This window comes from Danio aesculapii, chromosome 12, assembly GCF_903798145.1.
Source record: "Danio aesculapii chromosome 12, fDanAes4.1, whole genome shotgun sequence".
Classification (NCBI taxonomy): domain Eukaryota; kingdom Metazoa; phylum Chordata; class Actinopteri; order Cypriniformes; family Danionidae; genus Danio; species Danio aesculapii.
The window spans coordinates 13,923,874-13,946,928 of NC_079446.1; the positions used below are offsets into that span (position 1 = coordinate 13,923,874).

General features: G+C 35.4%; 1 protein-coding gene across 1 annotated transcript in view; it reads left to right on the forward strand.

Moving 5' to 3' along the window:
• Positions 1–23,055, forward strand: part of grid1b (glutamate receptor, ionotropic, delta 1b) — a 744,708-nt gene that overhangs the window by 632,348 nt on the left and 89,305 nt on the right. The window contains 1 exon segment of the mRNA XM_056469382.1: positions 14,539–14,592. Coding sequence (XP_056325357.1) covers positions 14,539–14,592 — 54 coding nt within the window.

The following is a 23,055-nucleotide window of genomic DNA, read 5'->3' on the forward strand; positions in this document are numbered from 1 at the left end:
TTTTAATGCAGCACTGTTGACTGTTCAGTAAACCATTAAATGTTACCTCACTGTTCTGTTGTTTCTCTTCTCCTTTTTCATTTTAGGCATCCCCTACCATAAGATCAGTTTTGTTGTTTTGAAAATGCCAGGAATGATAACTTTCCAATCAAAACTTGAAAGAATTCCAGAGGGCATTTGTCCTATCCTTGCCCTCTTCAAACACCTTCTGTAGTGGGGAATGCATTAAGAGTTGGAGGGGAAAAATAATGGATTGCGACAACGCAATAAATCTCTGGTGGAGTGGAAATAAGCGTGTTTTGAAAAGATAGTCACAGGTATATCACAAATATCATTCTAAAATCCAGTTGTATACGTTTATTCCTATATGGAATGGCAGTCCTTAAGATAACTGCATGAGCGAGAAGTTGATTGCTAGAAAGCGATAAAGCAAACGTGATTACTCCAGGGAGCTCTTCTCATTCAAACTCATCTCCCAAAGTTATGGCGAAGCATCAGAATAACTTTTACATTTCTAGAAGGTTTGTTTGTGTCCCAAATGGCCTTAATACCCTGCATATGCAGTATATATATATATATATATATATATATATATATATATATATATATATATATATATATATATATATATATATATATATATATATATATGTATTGCTTGGATGGAAATGCATAGGTGTAATAATGTATATTGTATTTTCTGCTGAAATATACTTTGCAGGTACTTCTGCAAAAAAACTTTGTACACCTGATCATGCGAATTGCTATTATGGGGGACATCAATTATCAACTAGATATTACAGTTTGAGGAGAAACTTTGTAGTGGCTTGAAAAAGAAGTAGTTTTTTTTTAGTTTGAAAAAGTATTAAGTTGGCTAAAAGCAACACAAATTAAAAAGCATATTACATTATATTATAAAGCATGAACTAGCATGTTGTTAACATTTTCCAACATCAACTAGCACGTTGTTAGCATGATTCTAACATGAATTAGTAATATTCTAACATAATTTGGCATGTAGTGAGCATGATTGTTAGCATGATTCCAACATGATTAAGCATGTTTCTAACATGAATTAACATGGTATTAGCAAGTTTATTTAATGGTGGCGCAGGGGCTCAGTGGGTAACACTCTCGCCTCACAGCAAGAAGGTTGCTGGTTCGAGCCATCCGTTGGCATTTCTGTGTGGAGTTTGCATGTTCTCCCCGTGTTCGTGTGGGTTTCCTCCGAGTGCTCTGGTTTCTCCTACAGTCCAAAGACATGAGGTATAAGTGAATTGGGTAAGCTAAATTGTCCGCAGTGTATGCGTGTGAATTAAAGTGTATGGGTGTTTCAAGTGATGGGTTGCAGGTTGGAAGAGCATCCACTGTGTAAAACATATGCTGGATAAGTTGGCGGTTCATTCCGCTGAGGTGACCCCTGATTAATAAAGGGACTAAGTCTAAAAGAAAATGAATTTTATATTTTAAAGCACTTATTAACATGTTGTTAGCATTTTTCTAACATGAATATGTTGTTGACATGTTTCTAGCATAAATTAGCATGCTGATAAGATGTTTCTAACGTGAATTAGCATGCTGTTAGAATATTTCTAGCATGAAATATCATGTTGCTAGCATGTTTCTAGCATGGATTACCATGTTGTTATGATTCCAACAGGAATGAGCATTTTAGCATGTTTCCAACATGTTACAGTATAACTGAGGGTGAGAAAAGAACACAGTTCCATAAATATGACAGGTAAATGCAACTTTGTAGATAACTTCACCATTCTATGTGTCCTGTAATAATAAAAATGTAATTTCACCTTTAAAAGTAATTATGCACATTTAATTACAAGAGATTTTTATTTATGAGCTACAGTATATTTGAAATTTACAATGATATAAGACAAATGACAGAGTATAACTTTCCTAATGTGGTTATTTGTGTTATTTTTTATTTTGTCTAGTAAATACTCTAAAGGCTTAATAAAAAAAGTTGTGGACAAAATTGTGATTATCCATCAATCCATCCATCCCATACTTGTGAATATCATAGAAAAGTATATTTTATGTTTTATATGTATATATACATAATTAATTGTATACATTTGGGATGGATGGTTAGATGGATGGTAGTTCACTGTAAAAAATGCTGGGTTTCACACAATCTTTTCATGATGTTAGATAAAGTAAACTAATCACCTTTTTCCAATACACATTTTTTATTTTAGTTTTTTTTCCCAGCTTTTCTGTATCTAGCAAAATGACATACAGTAAAATAAATCTGTTCCTCCAGACTCCAGTGTGTCTCCTAAATTCAATACAGGCTATATTTGTAGATTTTATAAACTTAATGAAGCACCAAATATGTAATATTGTGATAATTACAGTAATTATTGGAAACAGACAAGGTAAGTCTGACACTGTAAAAAGGGATTCATTGACTTAAGTACAATTAGCATAATTATAAAAATTAATTCAATTTAACAGTTCCAAGTTACAATGGGTTTACTTACATTATTTTTGTAAAGTCAACTTGTTGCTTTTAAGGCAATTGGTTTACTTGCTTTAAGTAACCAATCACTTTTTACAGTGTAGTTGCAATGTTACTTAAATTAAACAACATTTCTAAACATGACCATCAAGCTAACGTTGTAGTTACAGTATATACTGTATAGGACTATTCATTTGATAATAATATTTAAATTTTTCTACTGTCACATGGACAATGGACCTACATTGTCAATTTTCTTTGTTTTGTTGCAGAAGAGCTTAGAATCTGAAATAGGCCCTTCAGTGGTAAACTTATGGTGTGTGAATGACATCTAGAGGTGGAGGCCTTTCTGTGTATGTGCTGGCTGACTATGAATGTATTATCTTGATATGCGCCTCAGGAATTATCAACATCGAACTACTGTATGGATATGATTTTCCCCTCTGGTAAACAAGCAGCAGGCTAATCATGAACACATCATTCAATTGCCGTCAGTCCAGACCCACTTGATAGCCCCTTCTGTCAAACACTACACACCATAAACCAGCCAGGTGTCTGAGGGAGGGACTGGGAGACAAACATAAATCTGTGCTGACAAACGACTATGAGTGATATGTTTAGAGTATGACAGTCTGAATGCATATTCAGTCAACTTATGCTGTTTTTAGGAGTAAGAAGGATTTTAAAGAACACTTTATGCTGCACAATTCAAAAATACATGAAAAATACATCTTAGCAGTTATTACAAGGAATCAGCTTATAATCACAGATTAAATCATTTGTATTAGCTTGCATACACCCACAACTAAAGCAAAAGCAGAAAATGTTGATCTTGTCAGAACATTTTTGGTCCCCATAAAACCTGAAGGCCAATTTTATTAAATTAAAAAAGGCTAACACAAAGCGTGTAACGTTTCGAGCGCACCGGCTCTTTATCAGTCCCCCTGTCTGATGAAGAGCTGGTGTACTCGTAACATTACATGCTTTGTGTTAGCCATAGGCGGAGGGTGAACAAACTCGAGGGTAGGGCTAATATATGCGCTGCCCTTTAATGCATGTAAAAAGGTTTGCGACTGACAAAAGAAGAGGTTTTAACAAAAGCACCGCCTATCAACAAACGTCTATTATATTCAACACGCATTTTAAATTATTTTAATAAACTAACCCACTGATCTACACTAGTGGTCAAAAGTTTAGGGTCAGTTTATTTTTTTTTAATTATTAATTTTATTTAAAAATTTTATTAAAATTATTCTGTTCATCAAGGCTGCATTTATTAAATATTTAAAAAATTTAATTGTTAAATACTTATTTATTAAATATTTATATATTACTTAATGTATGTAGTTTCAAATGAAATTATTACTCCTTGTTACTTGTTTTAATATTATTATTAATAATAATAATAATAATAATAATAATAATAATAATAATAATTAATATTAGAGGGATTTCTGAAGGATTGGGATTCTGAAGACTGGAGTAATGAAGCTAATTTTACTTTGATTAAGCTTGAACTTAAGACTTAGCCTAAGAGTTAATCTGCCAGCATAAGTTGCCAAAGTAACTGAGTTTGAACTATCGTAAATTTGATTTATGAAACCAAATCCGCCATTAATTAACCTGACTTACCAAAATAAGCTCGGCTTTTTCTCCAAGCTTGGTTTATTTAACAGGCCCCTGGCATTATAAGCATTGATGTTGTCTTTGCTGTTTAGTCCTGTGGTTATGTCACTTTTGATATGCAGCCAGGGGTGAGGCCAGAAATTTTAAAATGAGTGGACCTAAATAGGGTGGACCTAGTCTTAAACTAAGTGGATAATAGCTAGTTTCTTAAATTTATGATCTCTGATAATATAGTAATTGATTTAACAAGTGATATTTGAGTGTCCAACCCTTTTACAAAGATAAATAAATAAATAAATAAATAAATGAATAAATAAATAAATAGCAAAAATGTGTCAAGAATCTGAAATTATTCACTTTTTCACGAGGCCATTCGAAAACTGAACTAATAATAATAATAATAATAATAATAATAATAATAATATTAATAATAATAATAATAATAATAATAATAATAAGTATTATTATAATAATAATATTATAATAATAAATATTTTAACCTTTGAAATGTAAAACTCCAAACGATTGCCTAAACAAGATTACTACATTATTGGTTAATATATTATTATACCCCTTTCGTAATACTTATTTTTCATTGTATTACTTATGTGACCAGCAAATCAGAATTGTTAACTGACCAGCACTTTTGGTTTCGTTTTCAGAGCTGCTGCGAATTCCAGTCAAAAACAGAGCTTATCAGTGCAAAGTTGGACAGTTCCATTTTTGTGCGTAGAGAAGCTTTAAATTTGATTGACAAGCTTATAATAACTAAAGTGTTCTGTTAATCATCAACATTAAATTACATTCGTATTCCACCTTACACGCGTTACATGTTTTCAATGCAGTTTTTTCTTTGCTGCTTCCTCCATGGTCTCTGGCCAGGTGGAGGCTAAGCCTTCCACAGCCTTACACATGCTCCGCCTATGGTGTTAGCCTTTTAAATGTAATAAATTGGTATTTTTTTGAGCTTTGCCAACTTTTTGAACATATTTTTGCATTTAGATTGATGTGCATGCTTTTGTGTATTTTTTTTTCATTGATCTACATAAGGAAACGGTATCAAATGCTATAGAAACAGGGCATGTCATCGTGATTGACAGTTGTGATTGACAGCGTCTCTGCGACCATGGTAAAATGAGTTGTTCAGCCGTAAAAAATACTTTCTGACCTACAGGATCTGTTTATTCGATAAAGTGTGGGCTTTATCTGGCTTTATCTTAGTTGTTTGCTGATACATGCATAATGTTAGTAATGATGGGCAAAAACTGGTGATTGTTATCTAGCAGTAATTCTTTTTATGGGTCTGAAATAATAATTAGGAAGACAAAATGTTAGCCTATACCAATGTCCAGATCGATCTACTGTTAACTTGATTTAAAGGACGTCTCTGACATTTTGAGTTTCACGAGTTTTGGGTCCTGTTGATTGCTAATTAAAAGTAAAAAACTTTTTAAAATGTATGTGTTGTTTATATGTTATTTTTCATATTTTGTAAATGTCATTTCTACCCCTATGAAGATAACTAATACCAACAACCTATTATATAAAATAAATAATAATAAATAAACTAATTAATTAAAAAAATAAATAAAAATTTCTAATGCTTTGCTTAGACTTTACACACCTGAAACTTGCCTATAGCACTTGTTCACTGCTGCTCTTATAGTTGTGTAAATTGCTTCCTTGTCCTCATTTGTAAGTCGCTTTGGATAAAAGCGTCTGCTAAATGACTAAATGTAAATGTAAATTATAAGAGAAATAATTCTTGTGCTCATAGCTTAGTCTAACTAGTGTATCATAGTGTAGTGTATGAAATATAGTTAATTTAGCATACTAACATATTGTTTTTATAAAATTTTATAAAACAGCTTACATCACACAGTTTTTAATAAAACGCAAATTACTACGTGTAATAAAAAGTAAGTGCTTAAGTTTATTTTAGCGAGCCTTTGTTACAGTGCAGATACGGGCGGTCAAATGAGAAATTCGGGGGGGCATGGTTGATTTGACGTTCAATTGTTTAGTTGGAAGCTTGATTCCGCGGCTCCTCCTCTGGCTACATCAGGTAGTCATTATGTGCTTGACCAGGCTTCAATTTCAGCAGTTTTTTTTTTTTTTTTGACAGTTTCGACATGTCATAAAGTGTTTTGCATTCAAAACGTTCAATGAAAAAGGCGGTCGCGTCATCCACTTTACAGTCATTGGTTTGGACGTTTGAGAAAAGTTTGATGAAAAATGGCGCTAAATAGGTGAAGAGATTATTAAATAAAGTTAGTTCATGTTAACTCAGAGTCTATTAACTAATGTTCTCAAGCAAAACTTTGGATTTTAATAATGCATTAGTAAATGTTGAACTATGATCAATACATGCTTTACAAGATTATTCATACTTAGTTAATGTTAGTAAAAACATTACTTAATGGATCATTTTTCTAAAGTGTTATCAAGGTCTCTAATTTAATTAATGCACATTAAAAATGACATTAAGAGCTTAGAGGTGAGACTGAGTTGGAAGTGAGACTGGATTGATTGAGAGGTAAGTTTTCAACTATTTAAGATTTATTTGCGCACAGTTCCTTGCAAAATGTTGTATTGAGTTCAAAACACCTTTTATCGCAGAGCATGTTGTGTGGACTAAAACTATTTTGGTGTTTGCATCATATAATCAACTCCACGAGTTTACTGCTTTATAAACATACTTTGCAGCTCATCATTGCAGTCGTGATGCAAGATTCTCCAGTCTGATAAGCTAAATCTTAAGGCTTGGGAATCAATTTAAAATGACCCTAAAATGTTGTTTGTTTGTTTGTTTGTTTATTTGTTTATTTGCTTGTTTGTTTCAAAGTTAAAATATTATTATATTATATTATATTATATTATATTATATTATATTATATTATATTATATTATATTACATTACATTATATTATATTATATTGAATTATATTATATTATATTGTTTTATATTATATTATATTATATTGTATTGTATTGTATCATATTATATTATATTGTATTATATAATATTATATTGTTTTATATTATAATATTATACTGTTTTATATTATATTATATTATATTATATTATATTATATTATATTATATTATATTATATTATATTATATTATATTATATTATATTATATAAAAATGTTTGTTAGTTAAACAAGTACAAAGAAATAATAATAATAGGTGACGGGGTGATGCAGTGTGTAGCACGTTCACCTCACAGCAAGAAGGTCGCTGGTTTGAGCCTCGGTTGGGTCAGTTTGTAGAGTTTGCATGTTTTCCCTGTGTTCGCGTGGGTTTCCCCACAAGTACTCTGGTTACCCCACAAGTCCAAAGACATGCAGTACAGGTGAATTGGGTATGCTAAAATTAACCGTAGTGTGTGTGTGGGTGTGTGTGTGTGTGTGAATGAGAGTGCATGGATGTTTTCCAGTGATGGGTTGTGGCTAGAAGGGCATCCGCTGCGTAAAAGCGGCTGGAAGGGTATCTGCTGTATAAAAAACGTGCTGGATAAGTTGGCGGTTCATTCCGCTGTGGCGACCCCAGATTAATAAAGCTACTAAGCCGAAAAGAAAAATGAATAAATAATAATAATAATAATAATAATAATAATAATAATAATAATATTTAAGCTTAAGCTCTTTGAAAACAAGGGGCAGATACATTTTAATAACCAATTCTTGAAACACCTTTAACAAGAATGTGTCAGAGCATTGTGAAATAGGCTAGTACTGTATAGCTGAGCTCAAAAACCTGTATGAATACCATATTTGTTGTTAAAGTAGTTCCTTTCAAAACAGTCAATTTAGTTTTAATGCATTCTGTTGCTCTTGTAGGGAAAGAAAAGAGAAAATAAGCATCAAAGATGGGTTATTGATATTGCAACAATCCTCTAGTGCCCTTTTCAGAAACACTGAGAACATCAGTGAAATATTTCACTTTATGCAATCAGATGCCAGATATTTGTTTTATAACACCTGTGGCCTATCAGAAATATGCATGGCACAACAAGGCAGAAAGTAAGACTTTTATGATTATTAAACCTCATGTACTGTTGGGGATGTTTTCATCCTCTGGAGTGATTTTGAGTCTTAATTTGGCCATAACTTTTTCTTTGTTTTAGCTAGCAGAATGATTTTATGTGACAAGTCTTATTTTAACACATATTTTCAGAAAATGCTTTGTAAAAAAACTCAACAATACACTCTAGGCAAATTTACCACCCTTTTGTTATGTTCGAGATGAAAGCATCCACTGAATTAAACTGCTGTAAAACTGCATCAGATTTTTTTTTCTTTTTTTTTTTTTTGCATAAATCTGTTAATCAACCTCAGTCAATAAACCACTAGTCAAACTACTAAATTGCTTAGAAAATAACAGGATTTTAACTCTTTAATTGCCAAATTCATAAATGATGTGGACTGGATTTTTTTTTACCTTTTATCAAAGTCTTGCACATGTAAAACAACATTGCCTTTGATGCATTGTTTTTGATTGATTTTCATTTTTTTCCCCCTAATTTACTGTTGGTGGCATGTTTTTGGCCCATTGACTTCCATTATAACCACATTTTTTTGATTGCAAAACCATGACACCATATAATCATGCATTTTCAATTGTTCATGGTTTTTCCTGTTGAGAAGAGGTAAAATTTGTAAATTTTACTGTTGATCATCAGTTGGCACCATTACCATGAAGTATAATAGCAAATTAAAGTGTATGTTTGTGAGAGTGATCTTCGTTCACTTACCTTGATGTGTCTGAGAAAATCGAAATAAGCATCTCAACTCTCAGAACTACATAGAGTAAACAAAAACAAAGACTGTGTATTTATGCACCATCAAATGTGCTTATAACGGAAGCCAATGGGACAAAAACAGCCACGAACAGTAAATTAGGGAGAAAAAATAAATAAATCTAAGAATGCATCAAAGCCAATGTTGTTACTAATTATTCACATGTCCAAGACTGTGATAAAAGAAAAAAAAATCCAGTCCACAACTACTTTTTATATCAACAATTTGTCATTTTGTGTGTTTTTTCACCAAATCAATGACATCATCTGTGAACTTGGCAATTAAAGAGTTAAAAGTCCTGTATATTTAAAAAAAAAAAATTTTTTTTTACATTTAGTAGTTTTGATCAGGACTGAGGTTGATTAACAGATTTACTGTATGTCTGATGCATTTTTACAGCGGTTTAATTCAGTAAATGTTTTTTAGCCCTAACATAACAAGAGGGAAGTACATTTGAACAGTGCACAAGGGTTAAGAAGTAGTTTAAATGCTGTCTAAAATACTATTCATTCCTGTGTTGTAATTTAGAATTTTAGTGTTTAATGAAAAAAACTATACTAAAATTTATACACTGTAAACAAAATAATTAAATTTACATGTGCATGACAGTTTGCTTTTTGATATATAAATAATTAGATGGTTTATTTTTAACAAGAAAAATATGTCCTATTCATTGCACTACTAATGAAAAAGGTTAAAGCAAATTAAATTAAAACTAAATGTGATGTTCAGTCTTTCAAATAGGCTAAGTTTAATTAATATTTCCAAATGCCTGCACAAGTTGTACGGCCTGTCGATTGTCACATTGTGACTCATAGAGGATCAGAGGGCTTGTTTTACATTATTAATATTCCAAAGTTTTTTTTTCTTTTTCTTTTTTTTTTAATTAGACTAAAACATGAAAAATCCTCCTCCAGATTCTACTGTCAAATGCATTTTTAATATTTGCTTGACATTTGAGCTGAAGGTCAGACTCATTATGTCAGCATGTAATGAACAGAAATGGAAGGACATGGAGCTAGTAAGGCAGAGAATAGTGATGGCCAAAAGATCAGTCTTTCTCCATTTTGAGCAAGACCTTTGGTTAAGAATGTATTGCACATTATCGCAGGTTGGAATGGATTAATATGACATATAATAAAGATATTTTTGAAAATGTGATTTATTGATGTGTACTCCCTTAGAAAAAATAGTTTAAAAAAGACACAATATGTGTTTAAATTTTTCACGTGAGTTGGCAAGATTTGGGAGACCATGTGGTGTAATATGTTGAATATAGTTCAAACTAATAACATAGAATTACAATAAGTGAAGGTTTACAAACTAATTTCAAGAGGGGCACGCAATATGATTGATTGCAGCTGGTCCCTCATTCGTAATCAGTAATAATCCTATCAGATTGATCCAAGCAATAAATAGTCCGATATCACCCTACTGAATTATCTTTGTTTTGGAAGAATCCCCCTGTTAAAAATCCTCCTGGTTAAAAGATGACTAAGTCTTTCACTGATAGTTCATGATTCATTTATTGGTCACACTCCATAGAATTAGTACACATTAATTCTTCATAAATCTTGGTAAGAACTAGAGAGGAAATAAACAAACAACAAACACAAATGAATCCGGAAAGTTAAAACACTAAGCTAACATCAACAATCAAACATTAATCTTAAACAAACAAACAAACCAAAATGACCTTATTTTTCCCTCAAACCAGGAGCTAAAACCCATGAAGGAGGAATCCGTAAAGCAACCGTACATCTGTGCTCCTTTTACCGTGTTTCACCCAGCGTTCCATGCTTTGTTTTCATTCATTACTATACGCAACATATATATATGAGCCTGAGCCTGGTTTCTCTCAAGGTTTTTTTTTCCACTTCCGCCATTAGTGAAGTTTTTTTTTTCCCTCTCCGCTGTCGCCACTGGCTTGCATGGTTCGGGATCTGTAGAGCTGCGCATCGTTGGATTTGTCCTTCAATATTTGGACTCTCAGTAGTGATTATTAAACCACACTGAACTGAGCTCAACTGAACTGAACTGAACTGAACTTAAACACTACAAACTGAACTACACTGTTCCTATTTACTGTGACCTTTTATGTGAAGCTGCTTTGACACAATCTACATTGTATAAGCGCTATACAAATAAAGGTGAATTAAATTGAATATACATATATATATATCAGGTAGGCTCCGCAATTGATGTCATAATTAAAGCCCCCAAACAACTTAATTCATTCAACAAACCAAACCATATACCAAATACAACAAAATAACAAAACAAATTCTAAATCATAAAGTAACACATTATTTCAAGTTTCTTTACACCCCCTTTTCGGTTCCACCCTATCTCTTCCTTTCCTTCTTTATCAGGGACCCCCTTACTCGCTAACTGACTAGGCGGGAGCACTGGGCTCAATTATCTCCAAGCATGTCCACAGACAGCTGCTTATTGGCCATTGTGATTAGATTTTATCTCCAATGAAGTTCTGGCATGGTAAGAAGGTTTCAGATACTTTCCTGCCGTGTGACAACAGCTGAGATGAGTGTCAATCCAAGAACCAATAGGAGCACGGAATCTGATGACGCAGTACATGCAACAATTCAAATGACCACAGGGAAATTTCAAAACAGTTTTTTTTTTCTTGCTGGTTTTATTATTGAGGCATGCTGTGTGCAAAATTGCCACTACAGATTGTTTATGTTTGCTGCGAGGAATCATTTCAGAACGAGGGATTAGTGAAAGTGTCACGGGTGGATGACATCAAACTCCAGAGGAGTTTTCTTCCATGCTTGGTGCATCTTCATTGTCGTTCAGTCTGACATTATGACGGCTGAGATCTTACAGTGTGACACGGGAGCCATGTTCGTGTAGTCTGACATGCTACAATCTTTCAACATTATAAACAATCTCACAGTGTGAGCCGGCCTTATCTCTTGAAACTATGTTAGAACATAGCATATAGCAGAATTCTATTAATGAAACATGTAAGCAAACAACTCAACAATGTGTAAAAACTTTAAAACTCACTAGCAACAAGAGAACACTACTCAAGAGGATGGCATGGTGGAAACATTCTAATAATGCACATGTAATACATGATGAAAAACTTACAAAACAATGGCAACATTTTTAGAGAAAGCTTTTATTTTTACCTTGTTTTGGACATTGTGACATTAATTATGTATTATTTGTCTTTCATAATGAAAGTTTGAAATATTGTATGCACAGTACCTGCCTAAATGATGGAAAATGTATTAATTTGGAATAATAGTTTGTATTTACACTGTTTCAGGGCTGGTTGATTTGGATCATCATGTGACAATATTTTGCATATTTTGTGCATTCCATGTCACATTTCTCTTCATATTGTCATGTTTGACACATTGAATTTACATGTTTTTGCATATTTTACATGATAGCGAGTGTCTTTCCTTAAGTGCATTATACTTGTACTTGCACTTTAAGTTAATAAACATCCTCTGCCTTTCCGTAATTTTAAACTCATAACTGAAGATGATATATGACAAGCTGCCTGTTCCACAGAGACTTTAATTGAAAGTAATGTATTCTGTGCTGTCATATGCTAAATACACAAAGAAAGAATATGATAAAGATGAGACAGCTGTCTCATTTTAAAGTCAGACTGAAGCAATCCAACAGCCTGTGTTGTGAGAAATGCATTGGTTTTTACTAAAAGGCAAAAAGCAGAATATCACTTTTAATTGGATAATTGCTGACTTTTAAAGGGATACTTCACCTAATTAAGATTTCCTCACCATCTACTCACATCCAAGTGGTACTAAACTTGAATGATTTTTTTTTTCTTTCGTTGAACTCAAAACAAGATATTCTGAAGAATGTTGGAAGCTAGCAGCCAACGCCATCCATATTAAGAACGCACACACAAACACACACAAAAAAAAGTCAACGGATGATTCTAAGATTCTTCAGTATATTATATTTTGTGTTCAACAGAAGAAACCAAGTGGGTGGAGAGTATCCAAAAATTTTTGGTAACTGTCTTAGCAGGTACAGAACGTCAACATAATGTTAGATTGACGCTGTAACCCAATGTCGTGGGACATTGCATTTTGTTTGGTAATCAGGTTGATGTCAGAACCAAACGCCAGGCTGACGTCAATGTCCAATGTCGGACAGATGTTGCATTTTGGTTACTTTCCAATGCAACCTAAAAACAACTAATTATCAACGTCTAATAATCACTGATAACGCCCATTTAATCAAGTGACAACATTCAAATCGACTGTTTGGTCACCTTCAAAATAGCATTGTCTTTAGATGCTGGTGACCTAAATCTAACCTAATATAAACTTCTTATGACGTTGTGTGTCTCATTAAGAAAGTGCTATGTCCATAGATCTCATTTTAGTAAGAGTTTTTTTTTTTTTGAAAACTAACCCAATGATGAATGGTTTGCTTTTATCACATAAAACATTATATTTAAGTGACATTCTCAAAACTAGGGGTGCACAAACTTTTTCTTATGAAGGGCCAAAAACCAAACTTGATTGAGGCTAGTGGGCTGAAGGTAAATAAAGTTGCCATAGGTTAATTCCTAAGTTATTATTATTATTTTTTTTTAAATGACTAAAATACATTGCTTTATATTAACCCATACAGTATTAATTTTACATTTTATAATGAACTTATTACAGTAAAAACAAAGCAATCATATTTATAACAGATTTACACTAGTTTTTGCCTTGATTTGCTTCCGCATAGTTCTCTATCTGTCAAGTGACATTATTTACATTTTAAAAAATCTGATTAATTTACAACATTTAATTGAAACATTTAATTTCAGTTTGCTTTTTTAGTAGCTCAGCAGTAAAACTAACAAAAAAAGTTAGGTCAAATTAGAAAAGATTTTAAGGCATTTGACCCAACCCTCTCCATCATTCTCCCTTTACTCTCAGATGGGATGGTGGGCCAAATCAATCGTTACAATGAGCCAACTTTGGCCCTCATGCCCTACTTTGGGCAACTCTGCTCAAAACCTAAGATTGTATCTTTCAACATGAGAGAGCTCAAACTAGCATGAGTAAACAAACAAGGAAAAACTCTTTAATAAATTTACTAATGAAAGTGCTTGTCAAAATGATTGTCTAATTAATTAAAAGCATCATATGTCTGCAAATTGCATTCTGCAATACAGATTTAATAAATCTTCCTCAACTTCAACTCATTTAAAAATATAAAAAAATTGTTTAAATGTTAATCAAGTGATTCAGTGTAGTCGATTGATTGATTGATTGATTGATTGATTGATTGATTGATTGATTGATTGATTGATTGATTGATTGATTGAAAGAAATCATGTCTCGACTGCAATGATAATTAACAGCACAGCCCATGGATAAAATATATTAAGTAGCTTCAACATGACATGTGACCTGATCCATCATTTTGAGTAACTATGACCGAGAAACACATTAGTATGTGTTGCGCATGAACGGCCAAGTGATCATTACTAGTCAGGTGTGGGAATGTTTATTGTGTCTGTCCAGTAGATATGGGTTTTTTTCACCTAATGCTGTTTAAAGCAGGTGCCTTAATTACTCACAGACAGCTCACATTGATTTGTTCTCTATTTATTTCTCTTTAGGCCGTGGAGACTAACCTGGCCTCCAAAGATAGTCACTGGGTGTTTGTGAACGAGGTAAGTGAAGCTTTTTTTCATAGTCTTTCTATTAGCTATCATTTTTTTCAAATGTGTTTGCATACATTATTATGTAATATCTGCCTGAAACTCTCTGTAATATGCAAACACACAGGGGAATTATGCAAATCAAGCACCTTCCAAATCTAAGTCAAATGAAATGTGCACGGAACAATTCCTAATCTCTTTCACTGGTTTTGAGTCCTTGGTTTTGGAGTGTAAAGCAGCTGACTATGATTTGACAGTACTTTACTAGAAGTGAATAACATCACTTCACCACTGTAACCTAAGGACACGAATGGACTCTTTATGCTTTTAAAAGCTTAAAGTGCACTTGATTGTACAGTTCATTCGGACATCTGCCTGGTTGTAATACACTTCATAATTATTTTGCGAATAACTGTAGCTATTCCCAACAAGAAAGTACAACAAAATCAACAAAATCATGTTTACTGTTTTCTATACACAGACAATTACAGTTTAAGTCAGAATGTTTAGCCCTGTTGAATTATTAGCACCCCTGTATATTTTATCCCCAATTTCTGTTTAACAGAGAGATTTTTTTCAAGACATTTCTAAACATAATAGTTTATTAAACAATTTCTAAAAACTGATTTCTTTTATCTCTGCCATGATGACAGTACATAATATTTGACTAGATATTATTTTAAGATACTAGTATTCAGCTTTTCACATTCTGCCCCTTACTTTAGTTGTCAAAATTGCCCGATATAGTCTCAAAGTCGTGTTTAATATAGTCTCAAAGTAGTGTTTCACATGAATTTATATAATTATACATAAAATAACTGCAGTGAAAATACAAATAGGCACTGAAAATGTATTACAAAATGAACAATAGATGACAGAAATCAAAATAATTTGTTTCATTACTAATAGATGGCTTACTAAAACAACTATCACAGGGTCTGACCAAAGAAATTGAAATTTCAATCAACTGAATGATTTATCAAACAGCAAAGAACAAAGAAAACGGTATCATTTTCTTTGTACCAAGTGCTCGAATTTTCATTCAGTCAATAGTGACAGAGGCTATTGACAGTGAGGATGGACACAGAACTAGCCCTAGTTACACTTTAGTCATTTTTGAGTGAGATGTCAATGGTCTAATTCAATAAAATAATTGATGCTAAGCCAAGCTAAAAGTGCTCTTGACTCTGAGATTGGCTAAACAGTGGGGTTCACATAACACCTGTCTAGTCCGTGTGAAGATATGACACATATCCGTTCCCTATTCGGGGAACATGAGTTTAGACGTAATCAGGACGTTATTTTGGGACGACGTGGATTATATACAGTGTAGTGCAGTGTAGTGTCAAACGGTAATCATGATTTCTGATCACTGCTGTATTTCAGTATTGGTTAAAGAAAATATTTTTTACTCTATTTTTGTATACATATTTTTATTTTTTGGGCATTAATAAAGGAGATTGTGGCACTATAGTGTTACGACCCTGGTCTAGGGTCAAGGACGTAGCATAAAAGAACACTGGATCTAAATGCAGTTTTGTGCAACTACATTTTCTTACAATTGTGTCATTGAGATTTGCCTAAAAAAAAGGTTTTGGGTTTTTTGTGATACCAATTTTGATAACCTGAAGTTAGCCTTAACTTTAGTTAAATTATTCAGGTTAATTTGTTTTGTATTATTGTTTTTCTAAAGACACTTTGTTTCCAAAGGGCTTATTTCACTGTGCTCCTTTCCACTGCTGTAATCTTTTTCCTGTCAAACAGCAGTCAGATAAATCCCCGTTTTATAGAATTAAATTAGCTTATTTTGTGCCCTATTTACTTGCCACCCGGCTACAAAATATTTTTTTTTTTTTAAGTTTGGTAGTACCGTAGTTAGTAGCTACAAAAAAGGACCATAAGCTGCATGCAAATGTTGTTTACATGTACTGTCTACTTATTCTGCTATTTCACACCTTTTCACATTTTTACAATTTAACCATATATTTTTAGTTCAGGAATTCAGCTAAAATGCCAATTGTATCTTGCATTTTTTTTACTTCATCTCATAGATTGTTAAATTATAAGTAGAACCTGAGCTCAATTCTATTTCACCAAGTCCACTCATTTTCAAGTTTCTGGCCACACCACTGATATAATGTAGGCCATGGTTAAACTTTTACCTTTTATAAGTTTCAACAGTTGCTTAATTAATTTTTTTATATGAATGATCATCATCTCCAGCTTAACCTCACGAAAACGGAAATGCTTGAAGTTTCTGCCAACCCGACTCTTCACCATAACTTTTCAATCCAGATGGACGGAGCAACCATCACTGTATCCAAAATGGTAAAAAGCCTTGGAGTAACAATTGATGACCAACTGAACTTCTCTGACCACATTTCTAGAACTGCTCGATCTTGCAGATTCGCACTCTACAACATCAGAAAGGTCCGACCCTTCCTATCTGAACATACAGCTCAACTCATTGTTCAAGCTCTTGTTCTCTCCAAACTGGACTATTGCAACTCTCTGCTAGCTGGGCTACCAGCTAGTTCTATCAAACCTCTTCAGCTGCTTCAGAACGCTGCAGCACGAGTGGTCTTTGATGAACCCAAAAGAGCACATGTCACTCCGCTACTCACCCGTTTGCACTGGCTGCCAGTTGCTGCCCGCATCAAATTCAAAGCTCTGATGTTTGCTTACAAAGTGACCTCTAGCTTGGCTCCTTCATATCTGCTCTCACTTCTGCAGATATATGTGCCCTCCAGAAACTTGCGTTCTGTGAATGAACGTCGCCTCGTTGTTCCATCCCAAAGAGGGAAGAAATCACTTTCCCGAACTCTCACATTCAATCTGCCCAGTTGGTGGAATGAACTCCCTAACTACATCAGAACAGCAGAGTCACTTGCTGTCTTCAAGAAACGACTAAAAACACAACTGTTTAGTCTCCACTTTCCTTCCTAATCTGCAACTGCCTCTCTGGCTATACCACTAACTGTGCCCTCTCTCTCTCTCTCTTTCTCTCTCTCTCAAAAAAAAAAAAAAAAAAAAAAAATTTTTTACTAATGCTTTGCTTCTTAGACTTTACACACCTGAAACTTGTCTATAGCACTTGTTCACTGCTGCTCTTATAGTTGTGTGAATTGCTTCCTTGTCCTCATTTGTAAGTCGCTTTGGATAAAAGCGTCTGCTAAATGACTAAATGTAAATGTAAATATATATTTTTAATTGTTTATCTTTATTTTTTGGTGTGTCTGCGTGTGTGGGTGTGTGTGTTTGTGCATGTGCATGCTTGTCAAAACTCTCTATTAGACCACATTACAAATTACTTCATTTATTGTGAATGCTATCGGCTTTGCACAAATCTGTAGTAAATTGGAGATGTTTGTTTACTTTGTGATTTAGTTGATTGTATAGTCATTACATAGTCATTAAAGCAGTTCCATGAATAATGGATGCTTAGACATAAATGCAAACTAATAAAGCAGTGTAGGAAGAAACTAGTGTTTTCTAGTATGAAAATGAAAATGGATTGGATAAGCATAAAAATGATGATGGAATGATCCTGTTTTATTCAAACCTACTCGGAAAATAGCAGTTTAAAATGCTGTTTACATAATGACATAAACAGAAGCTTGAAAAAGAGCAGATTGACCCTCCTGGGGAGAACGCTTTCTACATACTTCGGCCATTTTAACCAGCAGAAAAACATCCGCTGATCATCTTTGATGCATGTAAAAAGTAAATTACACAAGGGCAGATGGTGCTTAATCGATCACGTGTGATTGAATTTTCATTGGGTAAGTCAATCTGTGAGCTGCGGAAGCCCCAGATTTTAAGTTAATTGTGAAGGATGATGCTTTTCTGTTAAACATGCTGTGAAGCACCACATGCTCCTTTAAATATTAGCATCTCCTCCTGCTGACTATACAATGAACAGGTTTGATTGAATCTGAATAAGAAGACACCATATTGTGTACTTCTTTCTTATTACCTCAAATCTTATAAGCTGTGAGAGTAAACAATAATTAATTTGCTTAAGAAGGCTTTCTTCAAACTTTTGTAAACTTTATGTCGAGAGTAATGTTTTATGCATAATAGATAAATTTAGCAGAATATTCATTCATTCATTCATTCATTCAATTTGTTTTCAGCTTAGTCCATTTATTAATCCGGGGTCGCCACAGCGGAATGAACCGCCAACTTATCCAGCACGTTTTTTACACAGCAGATGCCCTTCCAGCCGCAACCCATCTCTGGGAAACATCCACACACACTCATTCACACACATAAACACGCTACGGACAATTTAGCCTAGACATTTCACCTGTACTGCTTGCCTTTGGACTGTGGGGGAAACGGGAGCACCCGGAGGAAACTCACGCCAACGCAGGGAGAACATGCAAACTCCACACAGAAATGCCAACTGACCCAGCCGAGACTCGAACCAGCGACCTTCTTGCTGTGAGGCAACATACATACATACATACATACACACATACACACACACATATATATATATATATATATATATATATACGCACACACATACATACATACACACACACACACATTATATATATACACATTCTCCCCATCCAGGCAAACAAGAATGGCTGATAACCTAGGACACATTGGAAGGGGGTTAGACCAGTAGAGGTTTGACGAAGGGAATTTTGTGCATACTCAGCCCATGGTAGCAAGGCCGGATTAACCAATGGGCATTATGGGCACAGGCCCAGGGGCCCGTGTGCACTTGGGGCCCCTGCGAGGGGGGAATGCCGATTTTGGAGTGTCTGTTTAGGCTATATATATATATATCTTTTTTTTAATGCGGGAAATACATTATAGATTCATTTTATTTAAAAAAATATTATATTAATCTTATTTTTTAATTCAACTATTGGGGGGCCTACAAGACATTGTGCACAGGGGCTTCTAAATTCTTAATCCGGGCCTGCATGGTAGATACTGGCTCCAGGTGTTTTGGTGATTGCTACAGAACGAACAGAGGTACCCAGAAATCTCTTGGATTTTACGCTTGGTCTGTCCATCCGTCTGCGGGTGGTAACCAGAAGAAAGGCTGATGGTAGTACCCAGGAGACGGAAGAACGCCCGCCAGACCCTGGAGACGAATTGAGGTCCTCTGTCTGATACAATACCCTTTGGGAGTCTATAATTTCAGAAGACATGTTGAAAAAGGGGTTCGGCTTTTTCCAGAGCATTAGGGAGACCTTTCAGAGGGATTGGTTTACAAGACTTTGAAAATCGATCAACAACTACATGAGTGGTGGTATACCCTTGTGATGGAGGCAGATCAGTGTCAAAGTCAATTCCCAAGTGGGTCCAGGGTCGGCGAAGAATAGGTAATGCCTGCAGTTTTCCTTCAGGCAGGTTGCGTGGTGTTGTAGTTGTGGCCGATTCATTTGAGAGATTTATTTATTTATTTTTATATGCAAGTACTAGTTAACTTCAGCAAAACTTGCATCTAATGTTTTGTTTTATTCACTTCAAGAGTTCCTATGTTTGTTGTAGGTGGGGCTGTAAATAGTGTAACACCGGGTGAATGTTCAAGCTTCCCTCTGTGTGCACGTGCTCAGTCGCGTGGTGCACGCAGATGGTGAAGCAGAGGATTGAGAGAGTTTCCCGTGTTAAACTATACTGACTGTGCCTCACTGTTTTGTTAAGGGAATAAATCAGTGTTTCTGTGTGTGTGACCGTGTTTGGGAGGGAAGTCCATTTGAAGTCTGCTACATAGTGATGGCATAGACAGAGCAACCCTTAACATACTAGGCAACATCATGGGTCATTTTGGGCCACCAATACTTTTGTTTGAGGAGCGAGAGGATCTGCCTGCTGCCAGGCTGTCCTGAAACAAGGGAGGTGTGTGTACTATCCAGGAGCGGTATACGATACCTAGTGGGCACATAAAGAAGGCCTTGAGGGAGTTCAGGAGGAGCTGGCTCTTCCATTGTGGCTGAGTGGATATCTTCATCCAGTTGCCACAACATGGGAGCGACATAGACAGAAGGTGGTAGGATATGTTCTGGAGAATCATGGTTAGGATCAGGTGAGTACATCTGAGAGAGAGCATCAGCTTTCACGTTCTTATGGCCAGGCTGATAAGTGATATTAAAAAGTGGAATCATGCGAAGAACAAGTACCAGTGAGCTTGACGAGCATTGAGGCATTTGGCATCTCGAAGATACAGAGGTTTTTATGGTTTGTAATGACAATGATGAAAGGACATTGAGCGTCTTCAAGCCAATGTCGCCATTCTTCAAGCGCAAGCTTTATGGCCAACAGCTCGCGGTCCCCAATACTATATTTTTGTTGCGCTGATGTAATTTCCTGTAGTAGTACGCAGACGAATGAAGGGCTTTGGGTTCACCAGTCCACTGGGAGAGTACGCCACCTACTCCAACACCAGCTGCATCTGCTTCAACAGTAAAAGGCAGTGAAGGGTCCGGATGATGGAGAATGGGTGCCGTGGTGAACATAGTCTTTAGTGGTGAACATAGTCTTTAGTTTGGCAAAAGCATGATGCGCTTCAGGGGTTCAGGTAGGAGTACGTTGTTCGCCTTTTAGAAGGGAAGTTAAAGGAGCAGAAAGGACACTATAGTTCTTTATGAACCGTCTGTAGAAGTTGGCGAAGCCCAGAAATCCGCTGCAGTTCTTTAAGGGTCTTCGGTGGTTCCCATTGAGAGATGGCGTTCACTTTGCCTTGCTCCATACGGACCCCTTTGGCTGTGATTACATATCCGAGGAAGGAGATGGTGGTCTTATGGAATTTGCACTTTTCGATTTGAGGAGGAATTGATTTTCTCGGAGACGTTGAAGGACTTGTTGAACATGATATTGGTGTTCCTTTAGGTTACGGGAATAGATCAGGATATCATCAATATAAACGATCGTGAAATCTCTTAAAATTTCATTCATGAAATTCTGGAAGATGGAAGGACTGTTTGCTAGGCCATAGGGCATGACCTGATATTCATAATGATCAGAGGGGGTGATGAAAGCAGTTTTCCATTTGTCCACCTTTCGGATACCAATCAAATTATAGGCACTTCGAAGATCGAGTTTGCTAAAGATGCGTGCTTCTCTCAGCTCTTCCAGAGTAGCGGGAACCAGTAGTAATGGGTATGCAAAATTTGGAAGATTGATGAGGAGCTTCATTGGTGGTGGCTTGGATGGAGTTTCCTGGAGTGAACAGCAGGGGGAGTGATATGACCGTGAGAAACACAAGCGGTACTCCATTCAAGGATCTTGCCCATATCCCAGTTGATGCTGGGTTGATTTTGTTTAAGCCATGGTCTGCCCAGGATGACATCAACATTGGCATGAGGGAGGATAAGTAAGGTCAGCTTCTCTTGATGTTTGAAGAATCACTTTTTTTGTACATCTGGATATCTTGTCATCGCCTAATGGTGAGCTCTAAATGGTGGTAATTTGATACTGAATCTCATTTCGAACGGAGGGAATACGATGCTTGGAGATGAAATTGGACGAGATAAAGTTTCCAGCTGCTCCAGAATCCACCAGCACATGTGTGGGTAGAGTACGGGACTTCACAATTAATTCTGCCTGCATATGTGGTATATTAGATACAGAGAGTGTGAGCATAACCTTACTCACCAGTAGGCAAGGCAGACGAACTAGGCAGGCTGAGATAAGGTGAGTAGATTCTCCACAGTACAGGCAGAGCTGGTTGCAAATTCGCCGTTGACGTTCAAAGGATTCCAACATTGAAGGAGAAAACTATTGCAGGAGCTTGATTAGTATAATTAATGGGTAGGGCAAGTGGGGTGCTCATGATGGCCACAGGGTTAGAAGTGGCGAGTCCGATCCGCTTCCGGTTAGCACAATCGCTAACTTCCATGATCGCATTGTTTATTTTCAGGGCCTGTATTCTGTCATGCTGGTAGACAAGGATGGTTATCTTTCATGAGTTTTATTCAAAACAAGTCACTTAATCAAAGTGTGGAAGTGAAAGAGTGGAGTCAGAGCTGTTAGCGATCTTTTTCAACAGCTTGTAATGCAAACATCTGGTGTTAGCAATCTCACATATAGTTTGTTCTTAGAAACATCAGCAGGTGAAAATACAGACATACAGTTCATCAGTTAAATGGCAGATCTTCTAGTAAACACTATATGAAAGTAATCACTTCCCTTGATCAGTGTGAAGGATCCGAAGGCACATATGGAACATCCATGGAAGAAGAGGAGAAGGCTAAGGAGGAAGGTGAGAACAACCATCCGACTTCAATACTGGCCGACAACTGGAAGAATGAGCTGGGTCTTTATTGTGTCCTTGATGACGGGGAACAGGTGCAGGTGATGATAGTTCGCGGGATTGGAGAGAGGTGGTTTGTGAGGGAAAGCGGTGATTGGGTCAGCAGGAAGGGGCAGAGGGTGTGACACTTGGCAGGTTTGGGTAATTAGGCAAGTCATTGTATAATGATGGTTTGTTCTGTAGACTATTAAAAAATT